The sequence below is a fragment of the Phoenix dactylifera genome, unplaced genomic scaffold, assembly GCF_009389715.1.
Source record: "Phoenix dactylifera cultivar Barhee BC4 unplaced genomic scaffold, palm_55x_up_171113_PBpolish2nd_filt_p 000421F, whole genome shotgun sequence".
Classification (NCBI taxonomy): Eukaryota; Viridiplantae; Streptophyta; class Magnoliopsida; order Arecales; family Arecaceae; genus Phoenix; species Phoenix dactylifera.
Window position 1 is genome coordinate 148,500 of NW_024067859.1, and position 26,988 is coordinate 175,487.

General features: G+C 39.3%; 1 protein-coding gene across 5 annotated transcripts; it reads right to left on the reverse strand.

The window, feature by feature from the left end:
* On the reverse strand, window positions 1-23,397 carry LOC103696585 (polyadenylate-binding protein-interacting protein 11-like). 5 transcript variants are annotated; one of them, XR_602430.4, is made up of 10 exons: window positions 22,477-23,397; window positions 22,244-22,348; window positions 7,859-7,903; window positions 7,709-7,781; window positions 7,499-7,611; window positions 7,314-7,373; window positions 7,172-7,229; window positions 7,000-7,068; window positions 752-813; window positions 1-649 (listed from the first exon to the last, which is right to left on the reverse strand). XR_602430.4 is itself a non-coding variant. In XM_008778258.4 (10 exons), exons 1-10 carry the CDS (start codon window positions 23,083-23,085, stop codon window positions 592-594), a joined length of 1,227 nt encoding a protein of 408 aa, XP_008776480.2. In that variant the 5' UTR covers window positions 23,086-23,397; the 3' UTR covers window positions 1-591. The 5 variants fall into 5 exon arrangements, 3 of the variants coding, with proteins under 3 accessions (XP_008776480.2, XP_008776478.2, XP_026656750.2); XM_008778258.4 differs by having other exon boundaries at window positions 7,172-7,219; window positions 22,244-22,333; XM_008778256.4 differs by having other exon boundaries at window positions 7,172-7,219.
* Window positions 23,398-26,988: the final 3,591 nt, after the last annotated feature.

The window sequence follows — 26,988 nt, forward strand, 5'->3', positions numbered from 1 at the left end:
AATATTAAGCATTAATAATAAGAAATACATAAGATCAGACTATTCATAACAGTAGTGATCAGTGATCGGTAACAACATCCCCTCACTGATCGTCCCTAAGTTTCAAAGAGGTTATACATAATTAATCCACAGCCAAGAAGAGAGAATTCATCAGATGCGTAAAAAATTACCCAGGAAAAGTTGATGAACTTCAAAGCAAACCAACCCCTTGTTACAGCCAGTCAGTGCAGCAGGAAGCAAGCTTTTATTTAATAACCAATAGAAGCAACTGATTAGAACACTTTCAGGCAACTAGAACAGCTTCCTTCAGCAATATTTTCCACACAATTGATACAGCTTTTTTTCATAGATATGTTAAGGAAATTTGTCCATTGTCTACTGATAAACTGTCAAAAGCCTCAATGTCCCAACCAACTCTATGTGCCAGAAAAGAACGATCCACCCCACTAGACATATAAAGATTTGCCAGGTACAAAACATTAAGAAGCTACATAGAAATAAGTTATAATCCAAAAGAGAAATACCTTAATACCCCTGTATACTCTGTGTGTGTATAAAAGTTCTATCGGCCATGCCATGGACCTAAAAGTTTCAGCTCATGGGTTGACGAGGAGCACGTGGCCGCACAGGAGTCTTCGAGGGGCTTATCCTAAAATGTTTACAAGGAGATAGAAGACAGACATCAAGGAAAAAAGAAACCAGGGAAGGGCTATAACACGCATAAATTTAAATAAGATACAAGAAAATGTACCTTATAGGCAAGGATCCCAAAATCGCGCCACTACAGTTGAGGGCAGTAGTTGCACTCTCAGCCTGCAAGGGTGTTTTTCAAATAATGTATTTTGGCATCAAATTTGGATTTAAAATGCTTAAGTAAGACTTTGCACCATACTTGAGCAGACTCAAGGTCAAGGGCCCAAATAGGAACTAAAGAAAAGAAGCACTGATATACGATAGAATGAATAAGTGGTAAAGTAGAAGGTAGGGAGGACTAAAGGAGATGGCTTAGACAGCAAGCATAGACTGGAAATTCTACGCAGCTTCCCAAATTTCATGAATGCTCAGGATGCCAGAACAAGAGAAAAAATTTAGCATGTATTCAACATATCCAATGACTTATAAATACAGAGAAAAGACACAAATCAAATCATTTAATATATGGATGGCCTTCAACTATGAGCACTAGATCCTCTTTCAATCCCCCAACAAATGAACCAGATCTCTCCTCTTTCTAAACTTTGAAATGAAAGCCAAATTCTATATCCATTGAGGCAGATGTTGCATTGCAGTTTTAGTAAGTTCTTAGTTCATCATTTATCATCAGTATCTTGATTCTCATTCAACTGAATTTTCTCCAATTTTTCTCATAATTCTACCTAATTCTAATCTTCGACAAATCCATCAAAACTTCCAAATATTTGATAGAAATATGGCAGTAACAATCAGCATATGAATACCATCTGATGTATGACAGTATCCAAGAAAGGTGATCCATCAATGACTTAACTCTCATATCAATTTTCCTTTGTGAACTGGAAAATGTAGTAAAATAGATACAACACATCTAGCGAAAATCACCAGAGTAGCACTACATGTCTCCCAGAAGCTACCTGAAAAGGATGTAAATTGGGTCTCATCCAGTTCACAAGGATTGCACCATTGCAGTGTTTTTTAGGGTACAAAGGCTTATTTGTCATCAGCAGTTCACAATCCAGGTTTCCTCAGGCAATATACTGCACCTGGGAATATTTTAGAAGTTTTATTGTTATTATGGACTAAAAAAATTTGTAGTGCCGACCTGTCTCATTAACAGCAATCAAACCCACTGCATACATGAGCAGCCTGCAATAGCACAAAGGTCTTCACAGAACAGCAATTAAAAGCCACAAAAATGCAAAGGCCTTCCAAAGTCAGATATGGTTGCACACTGGCCAGGTGTGGGATCAGCTAAGCTTCTCCTAAGACTAGCCACCTTTTAGAAATATCCTAGCAATACATTAACGTTTCTACATTTCCCAACTTTTTTTGGCTACATTTACCAACTTTTCAATTCTCAGTAACTACCCTACTTAGATTTCTTTCTTAGGGTAGACTTTGGTCACCCGAAAAGCAAAGGATATCCCCTAGTTTCCCCACTTATCCTACCAAAAAAACAATTTGGCACCAACAGAATAGGAATATTCCTTTCTTGTAATGCCCTATGAGATATTCCTCCCAATTACATCATGGTTGACTACAAGGGAGGCTCGGATAATCTTATTCTATGGTATTAGATGGAAATTTATTCGGCACAATTACCATATTACCCCTCCAATTATTCTTTTGCCCTTATCCACTATTTAAAAACACAAAAAATGGAAGGGCAATTTTGTCCTTGTGACAAAATTCAATGCACATTAAATGCACTTTGTTCCCTACCCTTATGCCCTCCCGCTTATTCCTCCAACCAATTGCCAACAAACCTTATCATGCAGAATAAGTCCATTCCTTCTACAACACCTGGATAACTTTTCTTTATTCCCTCAATTTATTCTGCAACAAAATGCAACATAGATGTTTAAACCATGCTAAACCAGCATAAAAAATATCCTAACATTTCTGGACTTGGGATTTCCATGATTTTATGTATGATAAGAGTCCTGCATACTCCAATCCAAATAAAGTAATTTGCTGGTCATCACATAACTCAAGTGTATCTAGATTATTAACATAATATATGAAATAAATATTAAACAATATCATGAATATGACATCTTGGTACATAACTCATGTTAAAATTTATCCTACATCTAAAATCTTCGATTGTAGCCACATGCACTTGCGTGTGCATTTTAACTAGTCTATCTAAACAGATATTAGGTCAGTTTGGCCTAAACATCACTGCATGCCCAAGAGGATAAATTGGATCAACTGCAACATACGTTACCTCCATAATAGTATGGTAAAACTTTGTAATAGAAATATCATTATTTTCTATTAGAGATGCTTCGCCTGGACCAAAAGAAAAGCGTAGTCTAAGGTCCTGTAGTCTAAGGTTCTATTTCGAAGGTGGAATTGGGGCGGAGTAAGCAACTTATTCCTCCCTATTCCACCCGAACAGCTTTTTTTGCCTCCAAAATAGCCTATCCTATGACAGGCACAATATTCCCTACCAGAGGAAACAAGATTCCACAAGAGAGGAGAGGCTGTTAGAATTGTCATGCCCTAGTTTGGGCCCTTATTCCATCAGCTTTCCTTCTTTGCCCCCCTCCTTCAATTCCTCTTTCCCACTCCCTCCCCTTTTTCCCTTGTGGTGTTACTCCCTTGCCAGTTTTGAGGCCTCACAGGGCCCCCTCCAACTAGCGGCAAGCCAATCTAGCTCACTAATGCCCTAATCCATCGCCCCATCACGGTTGGGAGCTTCCTTTGCTTTTCCTCCTTTGAACCCTCCTCAAATTTCCCAAAACCCTCGCTTTTCCCCTCAAGTGTTGTTGCTGCCTCACCAATTTTGAGGCCCTACCAAGTCCTCTCCAGCTACAGGCAAGCTCATTTGGCTGGTGGGAGCTTATTTTTTTGCAGCAGACCCAATCGTGGCCTCCCTTCTTTGATGAGCTCTTATGTTGGTCTCCCCTCTACCGGCTGCTAGAATCACCTGAGGCCTCCTTTCTCCAGTCCAGTGCCAAGAAGTGCATGATGCCCGTCTCTCCCTCAGTTGTGCCTTGTTTTGGTTTTTTCTTCCATCACCAATGGTATGGATCCCTTGCTCTTGGATTTTCAGATTTGTATGTATGAAGCTATTTCACAATAGATCTCTATTTTAGTTGTTTCTGAATTATTTTGGACCTGCATGTTGGGTTTCTGAATGGAGAATGTAACTTTCTATACCCAAGATGTGCCTGATGTATGTTGTGAGGAAGGCTTAGAACCCTCCTATGCCCATAACATACTTGATAGCATGTCTGTGAGGGCTCCGGATGGGTCCACTCAATGATTTTCATCGTTTTCCATGTTTTGAGTCAGATGTTTTTGCATTTTTGTTTTACTAATTCAGGATGCCATTTTATGATTTTCTTTTCTCAAACCTTCTGAGATGCAATTGGATGGCTAGTAGGCAACCATTGTACCAGCAAATGTAAGGTGATGATGACATGCTGGATGCCAGGCTCTGACGGCCTTGCCAGGTATGGCATGCAGCTAGTATTGTTATGATCCACTAGTCGATACTTGGCATGGCATGCATCCTATGTAAAGCCAATGATGATGGTGTTTTCACAGCCTGCGCCTTCACCTTAATTTTGAAATAATTTTCATGGTTTTGATTTTTAGTTTGCTTTCATTGTTATTTATCCATGAGGTAGAGTTATGTTGTCTCAACATGAAGATCAGTTCGGTCATCCACCATCAAACACGAAAGCCAATTTAGTCATGCATTGTGACTGGTCGAGTTGGCGGGGAAGCACGAGATAGACCTTTTCAAGACGATATTATATTGAAATAAATCATTTAAGTTTGCATAATCTATATTCAATCACCAGTTTCATCCTTTTTCTTAGGGCCTAGGCGCAATAATAAGATTGCTCTATTGTGAACTGGGCGTCACAGGTTCAAATATGCAAACAAGCTATTCTTCATAATTTATCCAAATAACTTTCCCTTATTCCTTCAACATTTATTCTACAACCAAATGCAACCTAAAATTTTAATCCACGATTCACCATCCCAGTTAGCTTAGAAGTAGGTAAAACTAAAGACAACTATGTTTCCCAAGAAACAAAATACAAGTTTTCTAAACTTGCAGGTATTGGAAGTATTGAGAAACTGCTCGACAACGAAGCATGGCCCTTTTATTAACAGGCTGAAAACAAGTGATGTAGGACCAAGAGGATGGACTACAACGAATGGAAGGGCCTGAAGCCCTGAAGAGTTTGGCAAACTATGGTTTGGATCACATAAGTTACTTTGCCATCCTTCAACCAAAAGCAAGGCAGATAAAAGTTTTCTAGTGATATGGTATTATTAAAAAAAGGCCTAACAATTTCTGGTATGGGTTCTTAATGAGGTAGAACGTCTAGAGAACAAGTTTCTAGAGAAACCTTGTCAGTTGCTTGGTGGTATAGAGTGCTCCTATAACATAAATTCATATATTGGATTTCATATTTATGTTTAGAGTAAATTACAAAACCCCTTTAAGGTTTATATTTATTACACTTATACCCAATCCCTACACTTATACCTAGTTAAATTAACGGCGTTAATGAAACCATTTACCTCATGTGAAAAGTCAAAATTGCCCTTGGGTGGCAAGGAGGATGCACCCATTTTTTTGTGTCCTTGCATGGCTATTTTGTCACTTAAGGTTATTTTGGTCATTTTTGAAATTTTTTTCTAATGTATTTGGGTCCCATTTAAGGTTAACAGTTTGACTAATGTTCTGTTAAGTTATAGGTTAAACTGATGGAGAAACCTTAAGGGCGTAAGCGTGGGTTTTTCAAACTACTGGGTATAAGTGCAATTTACCCCTAATCTCAAAGGGCTTTTTGTAATTTACTCTTATGTTTAAAACAAGAGCTAGGTGGGATTTAGAATAGGAAAACCAAGGTTAATATTAGCAGAGATTGAAGATGAGATAAATCAAAAAGCGGGGGGATGCTAAAAATCTTTACAAACAAAATAACTCCTTTGAAACTCTAAAACACTCCTTATACAGGTCAAACTACTAGAATTCCTACTCAAGAAATGACTCTCTCAACTTACCTATTATGACTTAAGGCCTTTTTCAACATAGTTCAACATCAAAGGAGTTCCTAACACTGGAAACTGGATCTCCTAAATAAATCAACAGTTTATTTCCCACCAAATAAGATCCCAAAATATAAGGAACTAAACTATATCCAACCAACCATTTATTTACCTATTTTAGATTTATAAAAGTTATGATTGGTTCATGTACTAGTCACTATATACAATAGTATAGCATTAAAAGTGTTGAAGAGTAAATAATTAAAACAAAAACTTCCTAGAAAGTTCCCATAATTAAAAAAAAAAGAGAAGAGCTCTAGACTTTAGAGAAAAATTTTAGGCTCCAAAACAAATCCAATCATAACTACAGCTTGGACATGAGTCTCACGAATATGTCCGCATCCACAAGTCCAAGCTAAACCATGAATACAGATATCAGGCCAAAGCCCACGTACTAAACTACACCAGTCACAAGGGTCCGTTCAATGAACCAAGCCCAAATGCATCCCAGGTCATGAGATGCAATAGCAGAGCAAATCTTGGCAAAGGACCTCCCAATGGACAATCAACACCTACCACCAAAGCATCAATATATAGCTAGAACATTGAGTAGCATGCCCCATGAAACTTATTACTAACAATTAATTGGTAAACTTGTATTCGCGCACATTAGTACTGTGGGATATGATGCCTTTGAGCACACACAAAAAAAAAAGAAACTCTATTTTAATCTTTATTTGTTCCAATCACTCACAAATAATCTATCTCTAACATAGTGTTTGTGTTGTCATATGGAAGACTTCAAAAATATAGACATGTACATAAATAATTTAAAAACAAATAGCACAGCAACATGAGATGTAGGACATATTGACATAAGTAGTGACAAATACCGCTCTTTGCTTTTCATCAGCGAATAGAAGTCTCAAAACATTTTAAAGAAATTAAATTTTCTAAAGTGTTATGTGGGAGATTCTTGAATCAAAGCCATAAGAAACTACCTACAATAACTGAACAATAAAATTGGTACAGGGAACGATTGCTCAAATCTAGTTAAAATCATGAGGCAGCAAATAGTATTAGTTAGATAAGAGCTGTTTTCAGAGAAGACAAGAAACACAACATGCATGCTGATACAAGCTGTAGACTTTCAGTTTCCTTGAATCCTTTTTTTCCTGCACCATACTAATAAGTTTAACACTAAGAAAATTTCCTTGTGTCAAAAAGTTACACATGAATGGTGATAGTTTGGCATTAATGCAGAAAGCCAGAGATACGAACCATCACAAACTCGACGAATGCAATGCGAGTCGAATGATGATAATCTCCAAGCAATCTCAAGCGATAGACCTGTACCATACAAGATTATGTCACAATATTAAATAATAATAATAACAATAATAATATTTGAAAAAGAACAAATGAACACAATTTGAACATAGAGACTGCAAACCTCTCCGCATAGAGACTCAAAGAAGAGTTTAACATCTGCCTGTGAAACCTGCAGAAAGCTTTGATGGGAAAAGTGGTTCTAGAGATGCATAAATGATGTAATATAAAATTTGGAAGAATGATTCAACAAATTTATAGTTTACCTTCTTGTCAATATTTGTACAATAAACAGTCCTTGCACACATCTCACGTTCATCATCGGACTAAAGGCCCCAAGAATGGTTAAAAGTTAACCACTAATCAACAAGATATCAAGACAAGGAAAATATTCACATATAACATGTATAGCATCTCCAAAGAAATAGCATAACAAATTTAAATCTCTTACCCTTGGCAGAAATGTCGGGTTAACAGGGGCAATTGCAGTCTTGGAAGGAAGCACCCTTACTGGGTAATATCCAAGCACAGTTCCTGACAAATTTAAAGCAGCTCTTGCACCTTCTGAAGTTGCATCATCACATCACAACAATCAATGATATTTAAAGTTTATAAATATGAGAAGCTAAGCAAGAAAATATATGTAAACATTGGTAATCACCCTCATCAGTGAACTCTATGAAAGCAAAACGAAGAACAGAGTTTGGATCCCCGCACATACGGCAGTCAACAACCTTCAGCAGTAAGGAAAAGATTAAACTTTATATGTATTAAATTCCACAAAAATTCAAAGGAGATGAAAGAAACTTACCTGTCCACAGTTAATGAATAGTGCTGCAAGCTGTTCTTCAGTAACCTAAATCCCAATAGTTATATGTCAAACCTTCCCCTCAATCAAATGAAGGATGAACGCAACAAGGTAAAGACGTCCTTATTAAAAAAAAAAATCCTAATGGTGATATAAACAGAGAATAAACTTCCTGTCCATAATGAAGAAATCATGTAAATCAAAGAACACCAAATTTTTTAGGCCTGTTTCACAAGTGACACAGAAGTTTCAAAAACTATAAACTATTACAGCAATGTGTAAACAAAAATCAGCTGCACAGATCATACTTACAAATGATGTTTCCCATAGTAATTCAATCCAATGTTAGAGTACAGGCAAATTAGGCAAACCCACCCTCTGCATTATGGATTCCGATAAAGAAAAAGCTAGTTTAAAACAATTTACTTTGAAAAATACAATATGGGGCCAAAGGAATCAACAGATAGGCCTTGGAAAGTTTATTCGGATTCCAAATAAGGGGTCCTTTTGATTGGTGAAGGACACAAAGAAAGACAGAGATGTGAGAATGAATCATAGCCCTAGTCTTAGAGCTAGGAGCGAACAGTCACCTTCCTAGCCCAGGTACTTTACAGAGATGTGAGAATGTGCATTTGAGATAGAAGTCACAAAGGGAATACAGGACAATAGAAAGCTTCAAATGGGCAGATAAGTTCATTTAGATTAAAGTATTAACTTTTTGTGTTAAAGGAGTGAGATGTGAAAAATTCATAGTAATAGGTCTAAACAACAATCAAAAGCTTCTTATTATCTTATTGCAAGAGCATATCAATTGTCTGAATTTAATCAAACATATTTAAATTTACTGAATGTTTTGAGCATGGATAGTATTTTAGTGTCGTAGAACAATATGTTAACAAAGTTAGGTATTATTATGACAAAAGGATGTCAAATCCTTGATGTTTAGGACCTAATGTAGAATCCTTGGTGTTCGAGAGTGACAGAGTGACTTCAATATGCTCCTCTTTTCCCCTAATAAGAAAATAGTAAGTAATAAATCAGAGTAAAAATCAAGTTTATAGTACACCATACCATATCGAACTGGATGACACGCAGTATGCCAAACCAGCCCCATACCATATTACACCGACATAGTGATAACATCGTACCAGTACGGGGCCCGGTACTTGATCAAGATGATCCAAGGATATATGCATTAGCAATATTTTTATCAAGGTTCATCGAACTGGTACCGAAAACCATATCGGCCAGCAATCGATACCGTACTGACCCAATGTGTACTTGAATCAAGGGAGAGGATGGGGAGAGGAGCATAGGGAGAAGGGGAGAGAGAGGGGGGAGGGAGGGAGGGAGAGGGAGAGAGAACAATTCACCTAGGCCATAAAATGGCACTTCCCTCGAATCGAAGGCTCTGATCCCTCAAACCAACCTAGAAAGATCCTCGAACACATGCTTCTTGATCTCAGATCTGATGGCTTGCTCGCTTTTAGGTGCAAATCATCATCTGAGAAAAGGAGAGGTCGAGAGGCTTTGGTCCTGTGACCTTTAGGAAGGAGCAATCGCCAATCGGTGAGGGACACTACAGGAACCGACGGGATGGAGAGGGAAAGGAGAGGGAGAAGAGGAGAGAGAGAGAGAGATCTAATAGTCTGGGCCACAGATTGCACCTCCCTCGAATCTAAGGCCTCGATCCCTCGATCCAACCTAGAAAGATCATCGAATACATGCTTCTTGATCTCAGATCCGATGGTTTGGTTGCTTTTTGGTGTAGATCATCATTGATCAGGAGACTGAGAGGTCGAAGGGTTGAACGAGTAGACCCTGAAAGGGAGGAGCATCACCATTAGCCAGGCATAATCTTGAGGTGCTACGAGTACCACAACGATGGAGGTCGCCATGAGACTGGTAACGGCAACAATAGTCGAAGCACTGGAGGAAGAGAGGACGGCAAGGTGATAGAGGAGAGCTAGAAGCTTCGAGAGAAATAGTGAACCGATGAAGAGATAACCCAAAGATTAGTCAGACCACACCAATAAATAAACCACCATGAACTGAACCAAAAGCCCATTTCATCTCAACAACCAACCAAGTCGGGACAGTATGCCCTGAAGCTAGCAGTTCGCGACAATTCCACCATCCGTAGTTTTCATCATTAAGCAGTGCAAGAAGTATTTCATATCATATCTTGCTTGATTTGAAGTAGGATCTACACAATCCACACCATTAACACATAAAATCATGCAGATTTTAAACAAGATAGTAATAGTTAAGGAACTATTACACCATTGCAGCACAAAGGAGCGGATTTGCAATACGATCATGCAAAAAATCACATCCCATTGAAGAGTATAAAGAAGTGGATAACACAAGAATCTAATCAGGTACTTTAGGACACACACATATATAAGTATGCATGTGTGTACATATATGCACACACATATTCATATATACACATAAACATATATATGTGTGTATGTATATGTATATGTATATATACATGCATTCATCTATACATATATAGATAAATACACGTACATACACATACATACATATATACATCAACTAAAATATACGCATATTCAAAGATATATATACTTATAAAGTATTTAAAAAAAATCCATAAAGCAATAGTTTACAAAGTAGCATCAACTTTTACAAGCTTATCATTTGCTCATCATTCAAATCATACCTCATATTTTAATATTAGCATCAGGACTTTACCCTTCACAATTCAAAGGTTAACATTAATATCTAAAGAAAAGAAAGGAGATCCCTCCCCCTCCATTGTATCTAGGAAGAATGTAGAGTCTTTTTTTCATTTTGAAAAATATAATACTTAACACAAGTACCAGACACATATTTGATAAGTAACTGATGAGTAACAAATATCTGATATGGACATAACATGTAATTTGAAGCATCCATGCTTCCTAAAGAAAAAGAAATCAGCGATACTAGGGGAGAATGCCAATGTCTTCTAGATCTTTACATTATAAGAGGGTCGATCGACAAAGCAAAGAGCTTGGCATACTGAAGCTTGAGGCAATAGATATACAAGATTGCAATGAAGTTTCTTCAAGAAAATTCATAAGATTACCTCAAAGCTACCAATTGATAAGTCATCAAGCCAAAAAAAAGGTCCAGCATGTTCGAAACATTACTATCATTTATAAATAAGCTTTTAACTCAAAGTTTTGTTACTCTCATATTGCCTTCTTTAACTTCTTATCTGATAAAGAGTTAATATTGTTAAGACTGCATTGATGGGCATAGCATGGCAAGTTAGGTGCTTAACTGAAATATTGTTAAGACTGCAAAACCACCATGTTTATCCTTCTTAAAAACTCCTATTTAACCCCCTCCCTTACGGTCGAACCATCACCGAGCCTCCCTTCCTTCTTCCTCATCTTTGGTGGTTGTCGCCCGATCGACCGTCACTGCCCCCAAACCCCCTACTCTCTATCAGATCCCAATGTGCTCTATTTTTCCCGATCCAAGTGTTGCCACTCATTTTCCGCTGGAGCTCGTCGTCCTCAGCTGAGATCCACCACCTCCGCCACACACCAGTGAGCTCTTTCCTCCTCCATTCTTCTCTAAGCCGAGCCCTATCCCTTGATTTAACCCAACTCGAGATGTTGATCCTCTTCAATCAGCCCTATTTACAACTGCTGCCGCCATCCTTGGTCATTGCTACCGCCGTAGTGGCCGCCTCAGACACCAGCTCTACTGTACCCAGCTGCTGAAACCCACCACGATCTGTCTTCTCTTATCTTTCCTCTTCCCTCTCTTCCTCTTTCTCTCCATTCTTCTTATTTCTTCTATTTTCTTCTCAATTTTCCCCTATTTATAATTAATTAATTAAAAAAGAAAAACCCTCTTTTTCTCTCTACTTGACTCGTGGACCAAATTACATTGATTGATCCAGGTCATTGACAAACCAAACCCAAAGCCCTGAGTAAAACTAGTTCAAGTCTCTTTTCCTATTTTGGTCGACCAAGACTGAATAGGCCAAGTCTCTGATTGGACCTAAACAAAGTAGATCAAGCCCAAAAGCCCAACTAACCTTAGATCAAATATCTCTCTCTCTTCCCTATGTTGGTTGACCTATGGACCGAATGCAATGATTTTGCCACATTGCCGATGAATCGAAATCCAAGCCCCTAATTAAACCCAGACTAAGTCTCTCTCTCCTCTATCTTTATTAGTTGACTTAGACCGAGTCTAATTTTCTTTTAATTGATAAATTCGGTCTAACCCTGGAACCTTAATCTGAACAGGTGAAAACTAGGGTCCAGATAGCGTGGAGGCATGATTGAGACTGATTCCTTTGCATTCAGGTAATCACAAACCCCATCTAATAAAATTCATATTTTGATCCAAGGGATGGGTGAGACCACTGGGCGTTAGGCTAGATGTGGTGGTCTCGACATGGACTAGATCCTACCACAAGACATTTTAAGTTATATGGTGTCTTATAGAAGTCTAATAAGATATGTAACTTTTTAGGTTTTGGGATGATTTCTCTGATTGGTGGATTTTGAGAGATTTTAGAGCGGAAATGGTAAGTTACCTCTTCCCCTGGTAATTAATCATGCACATGATTTGATATCTATTATTTAAAAATTATTCTATTGTTAGTATATTCTGCTCAAATTAAGCATAATATGCATAGTGCATGAAGATGATTGAATCGAGTATGTTTTATTTTACTTGGGCATAACCTGATTTTATTGCATCAATAAATGCGTTGATATTGTTGTGTTCTGATTTGCCACTTTAGTCCGACTATGATCACACAGGTTTAGCATCTAGCCTCTTTTTGGGCCTTCGTGGGGCGATCACGGGCGCATGCCGGCTGACGGCATGTTATAGTCAAGAGCTAGTTTCATTTCGAGCCTAGCCAGTTGGGGCTAATCGCTAGCACATGCTGACCAAGCATGTTCTCCGTATGATTACAGAGCTAGTTTCCTTCTAGGCCTCCAATAGGGCAATCACAGATCGATCGTGGCCATAGTCACAAGAACTAAGAGAGTGAAAATGGATAGTCCATCCCTAGTTTTGGAGAATTTATTTTTGGCCAAATGTATTATGAAATCTATGTTGATAGATGTGATATGTTTCATATATTTTCCACATGTTGTTTATGAAAAATCATGTAAAACTTATATTTCTTGCATAATATACTTGATCTTATTGGAGGTTTTGGTAACTAGACGGGGCTTGGGACTGAGCAGTGAGGAGCTTAAGGTTTAGAAAATATATGATTAATGTTTCTTGCAATAATTTGATGTATTCTTATTATTAGTAGTTGTGGACTATTGAATAAATGCATTGGATTATTTATTCCTGCCATTGCCTGAGTTTGGAATGACATGAATGCGTATGAACCATACGGCAGGCCTTGCATGACATGTGGGTTAACCCTATGGATGTGTAGCCGTTTTCACGTGCTCGGCTTGGGCCATCGGGTCGGAGCGTGACAACCCCCGTGCCATGCCGCTCTAGCATGAACCAACAAGGAAACCAGTACGGGAGCAGAGAGGGAGGACGAAGAGGAAAAGAGGAGGGGGAGGAGAGAGGGAGAGGGAGAGTGAGAGCGAGAGAGGAGGGAAAGAGTGGGAGAGGGCCGTAGAGAGAGAGGGAGGGGGAGAGGGAGTAGAAAAAAGGAAAAGAGAGAGAGAGTGAGGGAAATGTTGATGGATTGTGAGAGAGGCAAAGGAAGGGGGGCGAGGGCTTTTGAAGTGTGAGAGAAGCTGAGGGGGGAAAGAGGGCCTTCGACCCTTTTTTTCATTGCCTGAACAAGGGTGGAGCCCCTATTCCATTTTGAAGCAGGGCCTTCGACCCTTTTTTCCTAAATTTGTTTAAGTCAAGTTGGCAACCACTACAATGGCTACCGACTTCACTTAAAACAATTAAAATATACATAACAAGGGCCAAACCCCTATTTCGAAATGAAACAAGGGCACTGCCCCTGTTCTAGCAAGGTGTATGGGAGAGGGCAATGGGAAAGCCCTCTTTCCCCCCTCAGCTTCTCTCACGCTCCACCAGCATCTTCCTCACTTCCTCCCTCTCCCTCCCTCTCTCTCTCTCTTTTCCTCTCTTTCCTTCTCCCTCTATCCCTCCCTCGTCGGTTTCTTGATCCAAGGCTAGAACCATCCCGGGTGGCCTCTGGTATGGCCAGGCACGCCCCGAACCAAGTAGATCGAGACTATACTACCGACCTTGGGATGTGGAGAGTTTCTATTGCTTACCCATATAGGATTTATAAGGCAACTAGAAATCCTAAGGGACTCTTCAAGGAGCCTAGGTCATGGGATAAGACAATCTCAGGGGTTTGTGTAGGAAAACGAGGGATTCATCTAATAATTTCTGGAGGAATGAAGAATGCGAGAGATTTTGTCGCCTCACTTATGGAAGGTAGTAGTTTGTATGGATTGTTTGATGTATGGGGTCTAGGTTAAGAAAAATTGTTTGATCTAATAGGTTCTATATAAAACATTGTAATTATGGTGTCCATACTGATGAGTTTAACTATATAAATCTACCATAAGATGCAATAAGATACTTTTGTTGACCATGGAGCATTTCTATTTAATCATGGTGGAACATTTCTATTTAGCCTTCTAGATTATTTCAAACCCTTATGCCCAACCAAATCCTTGTTTCAGATATGGACTCTTCCTCGCCTCCCAACCATAGTCTATAACTTATACTAATGTCACTGCATAAATCAAGTACAAACTCTAGGACCAAAGTCCTTAAACAGATGTCCTTTGATTTTATTTACTTGGAAAAGATAGATGATGAAATTCTTCAATCATATTGCATGCCACATTTGTAAAGATTCTTTGACATAGTCAAAGTGAGGTGAGTGGTTATTAACACCTAGACCTTCCAACTCATCTGTCAATGGTCGATTCAATAAACCATTCCTTATAGGTTGAAAAATTGCATAAAATATATATTAAATATTTAACTACTTTGGAAGTTTTTCTTTTTATATACAGCAAAAGGCTCCCTCCTTAGGTTCTTCTGCTATCAGAACAAGAACGATACCATTTGGCAGATATCTACTGGCTGACAGTTTAGGGCATTTGACCAGTAATTTGAATAGATAATGGAGGAAAATCTAAATTGGCATATTTATTTCAGTCAGTATTGCCGTGTAACTATGATAAGGTGAGGCTAGTTTTATGGTTGTGATTCTGAAGGATCTCCATTCAGTTGATGTTGTTTATCTTCGACTACTTGTTGTCAGACCATGATAAGTTGAGGCTAATTTTGTGTTTGTGGTGACGAAGGATCTAAATTGGGTTCTTAAGATTATGCACTGTTGTTGTGACACCCTAAATTATATAGCTTTCTGATTCTATGACAAGTCATTTCTGGCTGTTATTGTTAGCTAGTGGCTCAAATGTAATACTTTTCCCATTTTTATCCTTTCTCATCGGCAATCTTTCAAGAATTTTTTGCTTTATTCCCATCTCATTATTGTTCATCACCATTTTACTAAACATTTGTTTAAACATTTTCATAATGCTCAGTTAGTTTCAAACCAATAATAGGTTTCTTGTGCTTTTGGAATGTCCAGTAATTGGTAACTAGCATCAAACATAGATGAAACATGTGCAAGCGGCTCAAATTTCTGTTGATCCATGAGATAAAGGGATTTGACGACGAATTTTGATCTCCCATAGAGGGTTCTGCATTTGAAGTCTCCAAGTGTTACGATGGAAACCCATGATGAGTATCTCTTATCAGCATCAACAAATAAATTTCCACTATTTATTGATGCTCAACACTAAATCATTTCCTAGACATGCCTTGGAGAGATACAAATCCAAGCAAGGTCTGGTGTACGGGAACTCGCACCCGTGCCGGTAGGCCGACAGTACGGTACGGTATGTCCCAGTGCCATGCCGTTCTAGCATGAACCAATAGGAAAACCAACAAGAGAGGGGGAGAGGAAGGAGAGAGAGGAAAAGAGAAACGGAGGAAGGGGAGGGAGAGGGAGGAAGGGAGGGAGAGAATAAAAGAGAGGAAAAGACAGGAGAGAGAGAGAGAGAGGGAGGGAGGAAGAGGGCAACGGTGAGCAACAACCATCGGAACAAGGCCGGGGGAGGGAGAGAGATGGTTTCCGATTTTAGTTAAAAAAATCAAAAAAATACATAAAAAAGGGACCAAAAGCTCCTGTTTTCTTTCAAAACAGGGGCTCCGCCTCTATTCCGATGCCTGGATGAGAGAGGGTTCCCCCCTCCCTTGGCCCTATTCTGGCAGCCGTCACTCACCACCGCCCTCTCCCTCTCTCACTCCCTTCCTCTCCCCTCTCTCCCTCTCTCTCTCTCTTTTCCTCTCTTTTCTTCTCCCTCTCCCCCTCCCTCGGCCCTATTCCAACGGTCATCGCTCACCATCATTGTCTCCCTCTCTTTTCTACTCTTTCCTTCTCTGTCTCCCCCTCCCTCGCCAGTTTCTCAATTTCATTACCGTAACTGCCCGGGTCCGCCGTTGATGTGACTCGGTATGCTTTGAACCAAGCAGTTCAGTATAGTTCCTCATTTCTTGGATCTAAGGCTAGGATGCAATTATTAATTTCCTTCATCCTACTTGGGGTTGAGCAAGGATGTCACAAGCTAAAAGGTTATCACTACATTTATGCAGAGTTTACATCATAAAGAACACAAGTTCACTCTTTCCCTAATACTCCCCGTCGTCCTTAGAGTTTTGGGGCATTCTTTTGGGTGTCCTTTCATTTTTATACAAGTATCTTCTAAGATGAAACAATACTCTTTAATGAAATTTAAAAGAAAAGTATTTTAGGTAAAATTCAGCTTTAGCATTGTGTAAAATCTGAAATGAAATTTCAGATTTTTAATGAAATGGCTTGATTTTCCTGAAAATTAAGGATCGGAAGAAGAGAAAGATCAAGACGAATGTATTAGAAAAAGATAGATGCATTAGCCATGAGAAAAAACTAATGGATGTAGTATTCACTGGAAAAAGGCAAGCAATATTCTCGCTTTAGAGGTCATCTAAATAAAGTATCTGATCCACACAAAGAGACACCAAGCAACTCCAACTCCATTTTCTAATCCATAAAGCACTCCAACTTGATTTAGAATATACCACAAACTTCCTCAATATAATTCTGACAAAACTAAGTTATAAAAAGAATTTTTGGTTATTTTCCCCCCAGAATGGATTACTACTGTGAATTAATCAACTTCAATAATCAAATTTCTCCAATTCTCCAAGATAAATCCTAAAGAAGATATTTGTTTCTACCAGATATGAAATACAATTAATCGTCGAAACTGGAAAATGTCACAAGCACAACAAAAATTATGAGTGCATTTTGTCATTCTGGAAAGAAATTCAACTTTACCTAAATCATAATAATAAATCTTAGTCATCTCTTTCCAATCTCCTTTCAGAAATTCACATTTTCATATAGTTGAATTTTCAACTTTCCTTGTCCAATATGGATTCATAAGATAATCACAATTTGTAACATCATAATTATATGACTTCATCTTTTATAAAATAAAGTATGAGAAAACAGGCATCTCATCTCACCTTTCTGTATCCTCCAACAACTAAAATTCAAAAGGGAAAAAGGAAAAAGAAATGAAAGATTTATCCACTTTTCACAACTTGCAGCATAAGGGTTTTATTCTTCTATTTGTAGCCAGCATCTTTTTGTAATTGACACCAAATGACAAAAGCAGAGCTGTTGACTCTTTCTTTAGCAGGTACTTCACCACTTAAACCCCAGAATTTTTCCTTTTTTTAATGTTTCTCATGCACAAATCATCTTTATTATCTTTGCTTGCTCTTATTACCCCTTACCTGATTTAATTCAAACAAGTTTCCTCATCCCCTTATCCTAAGTTTCAATTTTAAAACCAAATATGCATGTTTCATTGTTGAACAAGCCTTTTAAGTCAGCGAAAAGAATAAGTGGGCAAAAGTATATCGCATATAGAAGATCATGAACCAATAGATCTTATTTTATGGAGCAGTGCAAAATATCTAAGAAGATCTATCTAGTCAAATATTTAGAGTCAGGGCTTATACACCGAAGACTGATGAAAAATCTTCAAATGCTGATAAAGCCAATTATCATATAAGGTCTGATTAGTTTTTGTAATTGGAATGACCAATAAACTAAGAGTTATGATGAGTGAAGGTCAGTAACTGAAATTAACTCTAAATAGTGATGACGGAATACTCACTAATCATAATTTGCAGAGAAATTAAATTAGGTGACATAAAGACCGGTATACTAATTTGTATTAGAAAGATTAAACATATATATATAATACTAATCATACCCATGACATGATGTGTATTATTTAGATGTCCAAATTCATAGATGTTGCAAATGATATATATAACAGAAATTTAGCCATTTTATGCTAAGGGCAGTGGCATGAGATAATTTTGAGATAAGAAGGTGGTTGAAGTGATGAAGCACTTATCACCAGGAAGGGAAGGGGAAAAGTAATAGCGTTACTTGTCTCTCAAAATAAATGACAATTAATTTTGAGCAGGAACATAAAAATGAAAACCTTCACAACTTATGAAAAATAGGTAAACCTTTCCTTTTGTTAGTCGGTAGATCGTAATTAATAAAAACTGAGGTCATAAAGTAATAATAATGGTACAAATTATTATCTTGAAGATTTTCATCTTGCATGAAAAAAAACTTGCCATATCACAATGTGAAGTATGATTGGAACAAAAGATGACCAAGAATGCCATACAATTTTAACAAGCTCGAACAGATATTTCTTTTTTTTCGCAAGATGATACATGCACCCTTAAATTGCAATATCCAATAACATCCTGATACACAATTACGGTTCTCCAATAAATGTCGAGGAACTATTATGAGAAAGCAATAGTGGCACATAGTGGTAAATATATTGACAAAGTAGGGCCCCCAAGTGTTTAGAGGGTGTCAACTTCCTTCTCTAACTTCTCTCAATATGCTATACACAAGGTTAAATTATAAAAAAGGCCACAAAGATATGATAGGTAGAGCCAGTTCACCAAATCTAACTTTGTTAAGTCAATTTTTTGGATCCTTAATCATATTTTCCATTCAAGACAACTGAAAATAATAGCACTTCTACTTTTCAGTTTGGGCTATCCCCAAGCATCACCAAAATTTCAAAAATTATAAGTGTATTCGTACACCTGAACTTTATCACCATGCCATTCCAATAATAAGCCCAATACTTGCATCCAATAATAGAGGACCCATTTCATATTTTACTACTACAGAAATTCAACATCCACCCTTTTTTGTAAGTGAATCTAGCTTTACTAACAAGCTTAATTTTTTACTGAAAGAAATTGCAATGTGTTTGTATACTTCAACTGTTTTTTTTTTCATTCTTCTAGAATGGAATACGTAAACTTGAATAAATCAATACAAAGAGAAAACAGTGGACATTCAACAAATAAAAGTTATAGGTTGATGACCACTAAACACATGGTCAGGCATTTGTATTTTTTCAAGTATATTGTCCACATTTAAAGCATCCTAACCTTCTTTTCTTAAAATATATTTTTTGGTTCCAATAACCTAGAGAAAGAAAATGCAGAAAGTATATGTTTCAAAATTTTTGATATGCTTATTTCAAATGATAATATTTGGAAGCAGAGTCGGCGGAACCGTCCCGAACCGGACGGTTTCGGCCGTTCCGAGCTATACTGGCAGCCCATCAGTACAGTTTTGGCAACGAAAACGAAAACGAAAACCATTGCCAAAGGCGGAAAGAGAAGGAAAGAGAGAAAAAGAGAGCAAGCGAGGGAGGGAGGGAGAGGAAGAGAGAGGAAGGCCATGGCTTCCCCTTGCTGCCCGACGCCAGCTCTCCGCCACCCTCCACCGGCCTCCCTCCCTCCCCTGCTCTCTCTTTTTCTCTCTCATTCTCCCTCTTCCCCACCTCTTCTATTGTATCGGTACAGGCCCGGCCCGGCACGGTGCAGACCCGTACCGACTCATCCCACCGGAGAACCGGTACGGTGCCCGGTACCGGTTCGGCCGACGTTGCTTAAAAGAGGGGGAGCGGGTTCAAGAATCTATGAATAAGCTTCTTTCCTGTATCTGCCTAAATGCTCCAAATTTAAAATCAACTCGATTTTTCTTGTTAAAAGAGAAGGAAAGAGAGAAAAAGAGAGCAAGCGAGGGAGGGAAGGAGAGGAAGAGAGAGGAAGGCCATGGCTTCCCCTTGCTGCCCGACGCCGGCTCTCCGCCACCCTCCACCGGCATCCCTCCCTCCCCTGCTCTCTCTTTTTCTCTCTCATTCTCCCTCTTCCCCACCTCTTCTATTGTATCGGTACAGGCCCGGCCCGGCACGGTGCAGACCCATACCGACTCATCCCACCGGAGAACCGGTACCGGTTCGGCCGACGTTGCTTAGAAGAGAGGGAGCGGGTTCAAGAATCTATGAATAAGCTTCTTTCCTGTATCTGCCTAAATGCTCCAAATTTAAAATCAACTCGATTTTTCTTGTTAAAAGTCACCCTCGCCCATCCTTAATCTACCACCATCACCTTTCATGGTTCCAGGAACACCACCACCCATTATCACAGCAACCACCTCTCAGCGTCCAGCTTCCACCCCCACTAACTTGTTTTCTGCTTAAGGGTTAAGCCAAATACCACACACACACACACACACACACAAACCCTTCTATTCTTTCATTACACTTCCATGTTACTTAACAGGACACAGAGTTCCCACCATCACCACTATTCAAGGTCATGATTCACATGCAGGATGATTTTCTTTTTGGTCATTTCCTCACATTATCACAATCCCCATCTGCATAGTTGTCCCATGAATTTAGAGTACATGAAAACAGAAATTTTATCATGATGGCGTTAGAATAAAAACCACGTTATAAAGACATAGGTTCATCTAGCTGGTTTACTCAACAACCATCATTCAAACTTGTCTCAAACTTTGAAAAATGAAAATTACATTTTGCCATAAACATACCAAAGCATGTCAAATATTTTATCAAGCAAGTCCCCATCATGCATATGTTTTTCACAATTGGCACAGATTCCTATCAATTACTATGAGTAACTAAGCACGTGGAATGCACATTCTGGAGAAAAGAGAAGAGAAAGCAAGTAAAAGAGTCCAATCTATCTAGAGTGGTATCTTAGAGTCCAATTGGTTTGGGAGCCAAATTAGAGAGAGCTAGAATTCAATTTCAGAGTTTTCAAGTGGATATACAAATATACTTCTTTCCCCTTCTTAGTTAAGAGAAGAATACAATAAATTAAACTAGACCCCCTTCATTTTCAATGACTTGCAAAATTGGATTTTTTTCAAATTGTTGCCAATCATTTAAAAACATGTCTTATAGCAAATTTTATGTGACCCAAGTCTTCTACTTTTCCAAATGGTCAGCACTCATCAGTTTTTCTTTGTTCTTACAAATTGTGTGCTATATATGAAAATGTTAAGTGGCATAATGCAATTTGCACAAGCATGCACAACAACACTTGCCTCCCCACCCTATCTCTACCCCTCCCACCCCCCCAAAAAAAAGAAAAGAAAAGAAAAACAAATAATAATAACAGCAGCAAAAAATCCAAGTGTCAAGACAACAAAACCCAAACTAAAACAATATTGATTATTGCATCAAATATATTACGCATCTCAACACTGTTATTATATATTTACTGCCAAACTCCTATGGATCTACAAACAAGGTTTTCATCTCAGCCAAGTTCTCAGTATATCTCAGTATTGGGCACCTCCTGATATGATGATATAAAATGATAAAATCCGAGATAACAGCTGATACAATACATTCATATTGGGCAATACTTTTCAATCACTTTTTTTTTACTTCCTTAAATAGATCTTTTTAATTAATAAATCTTGAAATCAATGCTCAAATATAGTTCTCAATCTCGACCAAGATTTCGATATCTCAATCCAGAAATTATCAACCGAGATCTCAAAAACCCTCAAATCTGTCTAAACTTGCCCACTTCCTATATTAATTGAGATGAACTAAGATCTGGTTCATCTCAGTCTTAATCATCAAGATAACTGATATATCGAGATTTAAAATCCTTGCCACACAATGATTAAAGCATTCTGCAAACTCATGTCATTGCCTCTATAACATTTCAAGCACTTCCAAACTACAGCAAACTCTAATGAACAGATGAGGGGATAGCAAAAGGCCAAAAACTTAGGATATTTGTTAATCCAGAACAAGTGCCAGTAGACATGCCTCAAGCTACCTCCTGCCATATCCTAGCGAGGGAAGCACAATCTAAAAAATGACGTCACGAGGCAAAGAATATTCAGAATGAAACTAATTCCAGAAGAACTAAAACTCTGAGAGTCATTACCTGATGATCGATATAAGAAACATAAACTGTTCTCCTTATCACTTCCTCTCGCTGTGCTAAAGTCGTCCTGCTGTTCATTCGGCGCTTTCCCTGGCCATACCCGCTCTTTTAAGCCAAACCGCAAAACCAAAACCATTATAAAAGAAGAAAACATAGAAATAATAACATTGGCTAGGCTACCGTAGAGAGAAAACGATCGAAAATAGGCAAGAAGATGTGGTTAAAACTCTTACCCGCCTTCTACCACTGCCATTCACGCCGCCATTAGCCACAGCGTGGTGCGCTCCAAAGCCATTAGAGTCAAACCCAGCGTCAACGACGCCAACTCCGCCGCCGGTGGCGGCGGCGTAGCTATGGTTGGCGAGCGACGGGGGCACGAACTCCTCCGCCATCGGGTTCAGCTTCGACAGGAGCTCCTCCAAATCCCTCATCTCCCGGTTAAACCCTTCGCCACCGCCGGCGGCCGCCGCCGCTGCGGCGTCCCCCTTCCTCCCGACGACAACCCCATCGGCCCGCTTCGCCACCACCACCCCAGCGCCGCTCCTCGCCAAGCCCTTCTCCAGGATGCCGCCGAAGCCGCCGGCCGCGCGGTGCTGCGGGTGGAACTGCTGCACCCTTATGTAGTAGGCGGCGGAGGCGGCGGCGGAGTCGGCGGCGGGGTCCTGGTGGGGGCGGAGGACCGGGAGGCCGCCGGCGGGCTCTACCATCCGGACCACCGGCTGGCGGGCGTCCAGATCCTTGGGGCCGTCCGACTCCGGCGCTCCGCCGGCGTCGAAATCCCGGCTAGAAGACCCCGCATTTGCCCCGAGATCGACGCCGCCCGCGTTCTCACCAACGGCCATGATTGATGTTCAACACCGATGTCCTCTCTTTTTCTTTCCCTCTTCGCAGTCGCTATTTAGAGAGGGCGGAGAAAAAGGAGGAGGGAGAAGAAGGGTAAGAGTGGTTGCATCTTAGAATAGGATGGTAGGCGCACCGACGGGATCCCTGCACGCCGGTTGCAGAGGGAGAAGGCTCCTGGTTGGTGGACAAGAGAAGGGGGTGGTGGGTCTTCGGATCGTCCGTTCCCTCGTGCCTTTTTGGACCTTCTCGTTCTCCTCTATATTTTTTTTATTTTTATTTTCTTTTCTGTAAGTGTGAACCTATGAGCTTTAGGAAGTGTTGCGCTAGCACCCGCTATTTTTTTTTTCTGCTTTCATTTTATTTTTCAAACTCAACAACAAGACTAGCGAACGCCTGGAGATTGGACCATCCCATGTACAAGATAGCACATGGAAGCCATCATCCATGGAGATGAGGCATGTGCATGCATGACATTTGGCATACGTGGAGCTCGTCGAGTGGCCTTGGCGTACGCCATGAGGCATGCGCATGGGGAGGAGGCTTCGTCCAGCTGCCACGTGCGCACATGTTTTTTTTTCATTATTCGGATAATGGGGTGGAATATGGTGGATAAGTTAATGAAGCGGTCGCTTTCGGGTGGCAGAGACCGCAGGCGGCGATGGCCGAGCTGCGGCGGGACATTCTGATCCTGGGGCAGCGGACCTGTCCGGGATGGGGGAACGGATTGGCTGTCTTGTCTGCCACACCAATCAGCCGTTTGAGATGACGTCTCGCTGCGTAAATACCACGCAGTTTATCGGCTATAAGTCCTCTAAGGTGGTGCCATACTGCCATGTGTCCCCTGGTCCAGTTTAGACGAAATGACTTGCTCCAAAATTTTATTTTCAGCTTATAACGGCTTGTACAGGAATGCTATATGACGCCAAGATCTCCAACCCTAATAATCTCGGACGGTTTATTATATAAATTTAAATTAAATGCTAGATATTAAATTAATTTATTAAAATAATAGCTAATCCGGGAAATTACCCTAATCCGCTGAATTCTTTATCTTTGCTTCCTTAATAATGATCCATGTTAAAAAATTAATGATTATTATTCAAACAAAATTAATGATTAATATTCGGAAATACCTCACGCTCAAAAGTTGTTCATGAGCCAAGGGGCCTGCCAAGTCATGCTTAAACCTCTAGCTTTTTGGTCGGGTTCGAGCTCAAAATTTTAGGCCTAACCGGCCAAGTTTGACTTGAAAGATAGGCCTATTTGTTAAATGCTCAGGTTTGAGAATTGTAACCCGAGTCAAATTTTTGATTTTTTTCATATGGTTTATTTATATTTGATGGATTTATTGATTTAATTGGAAATTGTTGTTGATGTGCAAACTTAACAAGACAATAGGCATGTTGTATGTTATTGGCAACTAATTATTCATATTCAGTATTTTAAATAGAGATAATTACACAATCACCCTTTCAAATTTGGACTAGACCACATTGATCCTAATTTTTTACTTTTTTTCAATTAGACTTCATAACTTAATTTTTCGTTGTAATGTAGCCCAACTGTCATCTATACCTAAACATTGTTAACGGTTTGTATAAAACATCTAAATTACCCTTTATCTTTTCCGGAGAAAATGGAAATAATGTTGGAAAAAAAATTTTCCAAGCTCCCAACTAAATAATCTAGTTTAATATCAATATCCAACAAAAAAAATATATTATCTAGGTATTAAAAATTAAGTACCAAAAAAATTCCATCAAATTGAATTATAACAATATGGCGCACATGCACTAAATTGACACCATCTCTCCTGTTTTATCCTTCTTCCCCTATTTTGAAACTGCATTTCGTATGCTCTAGCTTCATTCTCTTCCTCCTTGATCACTAGACATCACCATAAACCGCTTTTCCTCTCTCCTACCTTGGTCTATCCACTAGTTGTCACCGACAATCGCCGTTGTCAAAAACATCCCCTTTTTTCTCAGTCTCTTGATTCACCACCACACTTTGTTTCTTCTCTCTCTCATCGATCGCCTCACTCTGAATCACTCCCTTTATTCTCATAGAGCTCTATTCGGCTAAATGCCGAGCATTTCCCCAAGTGCAATTTGTCACCCCTTCAGTGACCAACCTTCCCATGCATCACTGGCTAAAGAGTGGACCAAGGGCTCCATTAACCATTTGGAACAACCCCAACACCCCCTTCTTTCCTTCTCCTCCCATGATTCTCCTTCACTTCTTCTTTTCCTCTTTCTTTGACGTCGTCTTCACTCATCCAATTTCTTGCCATCTCCTGCTATTAGCCTTCTGGGCTTCACACCATTGCCTTGCTGGACTTTCTGCTTCTTGTCGATACTCAAACACATATTTCCATCTCTTTGACCTCTCATCTCATCCCTGCCTCTCCTTCCCTTTTCTCTAACATTATGTCTGTACCTTAACTCCTTAGCCTACTTTCACCTCTCTCTCCTTTTGCTGGACCCATCGAGCCTTTGATTATTGCAGGATATTGTGTATCCGCTTTATGCTCTTACTGTTAGAAGTATGCCCTAGAAGCCAATTTGGCTGATGCATTATTTTGTTCAGAGACATAAATTTGTACTTGACCTAATTATGAATTTATTAAGACAGGCATTCTTTTCATTCATGTTCTTATGTGTCCATGAATCGTTCAAGAAATTAATAAGATGATGACGCATATTCTCAAAAGTTGAGAATTTGAGACATGTGTCATTGGTGATTAATTTCTGAATAGCTCCTGATAGATGGATCATCACGAGGATGGTGATCGATCCGCTGAGATTAGTGCACAGATCGCTTTCTTTGATGGAGTTGTATGGTAAACAGAGTCGCATAGCACGGTTTGAAGTATCCAAAAGGCTCTTCAAGGCCAAGATGCACGAAGGGTAGTCTGTCCATGATCATGGTTTGACCATGATAAAGGACTTAGAGGAGCTTGAGAAGCTCAGCATGACCATGCACAAGAAATTGCAAACGAATTTGATCCCGTAATCTCTTCCAGCTTCATATGAACAGTTTATTGTAAACTACCATATGAACAAGACTGTATGCACCAAAAATAAAATTGTTAAATAAATTGGTAACTACCTTAGGGACCTTGAAGAGTGGAAGGGGCATCATTCTCACTGTCGAGTTGGCTTCTACTTCCAAGAGAGAGTCTACCTAGAAGAAGAAGAGAAGCCTGCGAAGAAGCAGAAGACCGAGAAGAAGCTAAGGAAGGAAGTTTCAAGAAAAAGACCAATTGCAAGGGAAAGTGTTTCTATTGCATCAGGACGGCCATTGGAAGAAGCACTGTCCTACATATATGGGAAGTATAAAGAGCAAAAAGCATGACAGATCTTCAGAAGGTATATCAGATATGCTCATTATCAAAAGGATACTTAAAGGACTGTTACCTGCTGGTAGCAGATTTTTGATTTCTGTATCTTGTGTAGCATAGAAAGATTTTTATAAGACTACTCTTCCATTTATTTAAAAAATAAATTGGTTGCACGTGGTTTTATGATTGGCAGTCTCTATCACTTATATTTGGATGTGTCTGTGAATGTATCTGAGTAAACAGTGAGTACCATTAAATTCAAAAGATCAAGAGATGAGATAAATTTAAAGTATTTGTGGCACCTCAAGCTTGGCCATATAGGAGAAGACAGAATAAACAATTTGGAAAAATATGGGCTTCTGGGCTCATTAACTTCTGAGTCATATCCAATTTATGAATCCTGCCTTAAAGAAAAGATGGCCAAATTACCCTTTGTAGGATACGGGGGAGGTCCACTAAGATACTTACCCTAGTACACACTAATGTGTGTGGCCCATTCGATGTGCAGGCTAGAGATCGTAATTTTTACTTCGTTTACTGATGATTACTCACGGTATGG

What these genes read in the sequence shown, in the direction of transcription:
- LOC103696585 (XM_008778256.4), bottom strand. Translation starts at nt 23,085, where the DNA reads ATGGCCGTTGGTGAGAACGCGGGCGGCGTCGATCTCGGGGCAAATGCG. An exon ending in GTACAAATATTGACAAGAAG is followed by an intron (nt 7,220 to 7,313) that starts GTAAACTATAAA and finishes AGCTTTCTGCAG; the next exon opens with GTTTCACAGGCAGATGTTAA. An exon ending in TTGAGTCTCTATGCGGAGAG is followed by an intron (nt 7,069 to 7,171) that starts GTTTGCAGTCTC and finishes TGTATGGTACAG; the next exon opens with GTCTATCGCTTGAGATTGCT.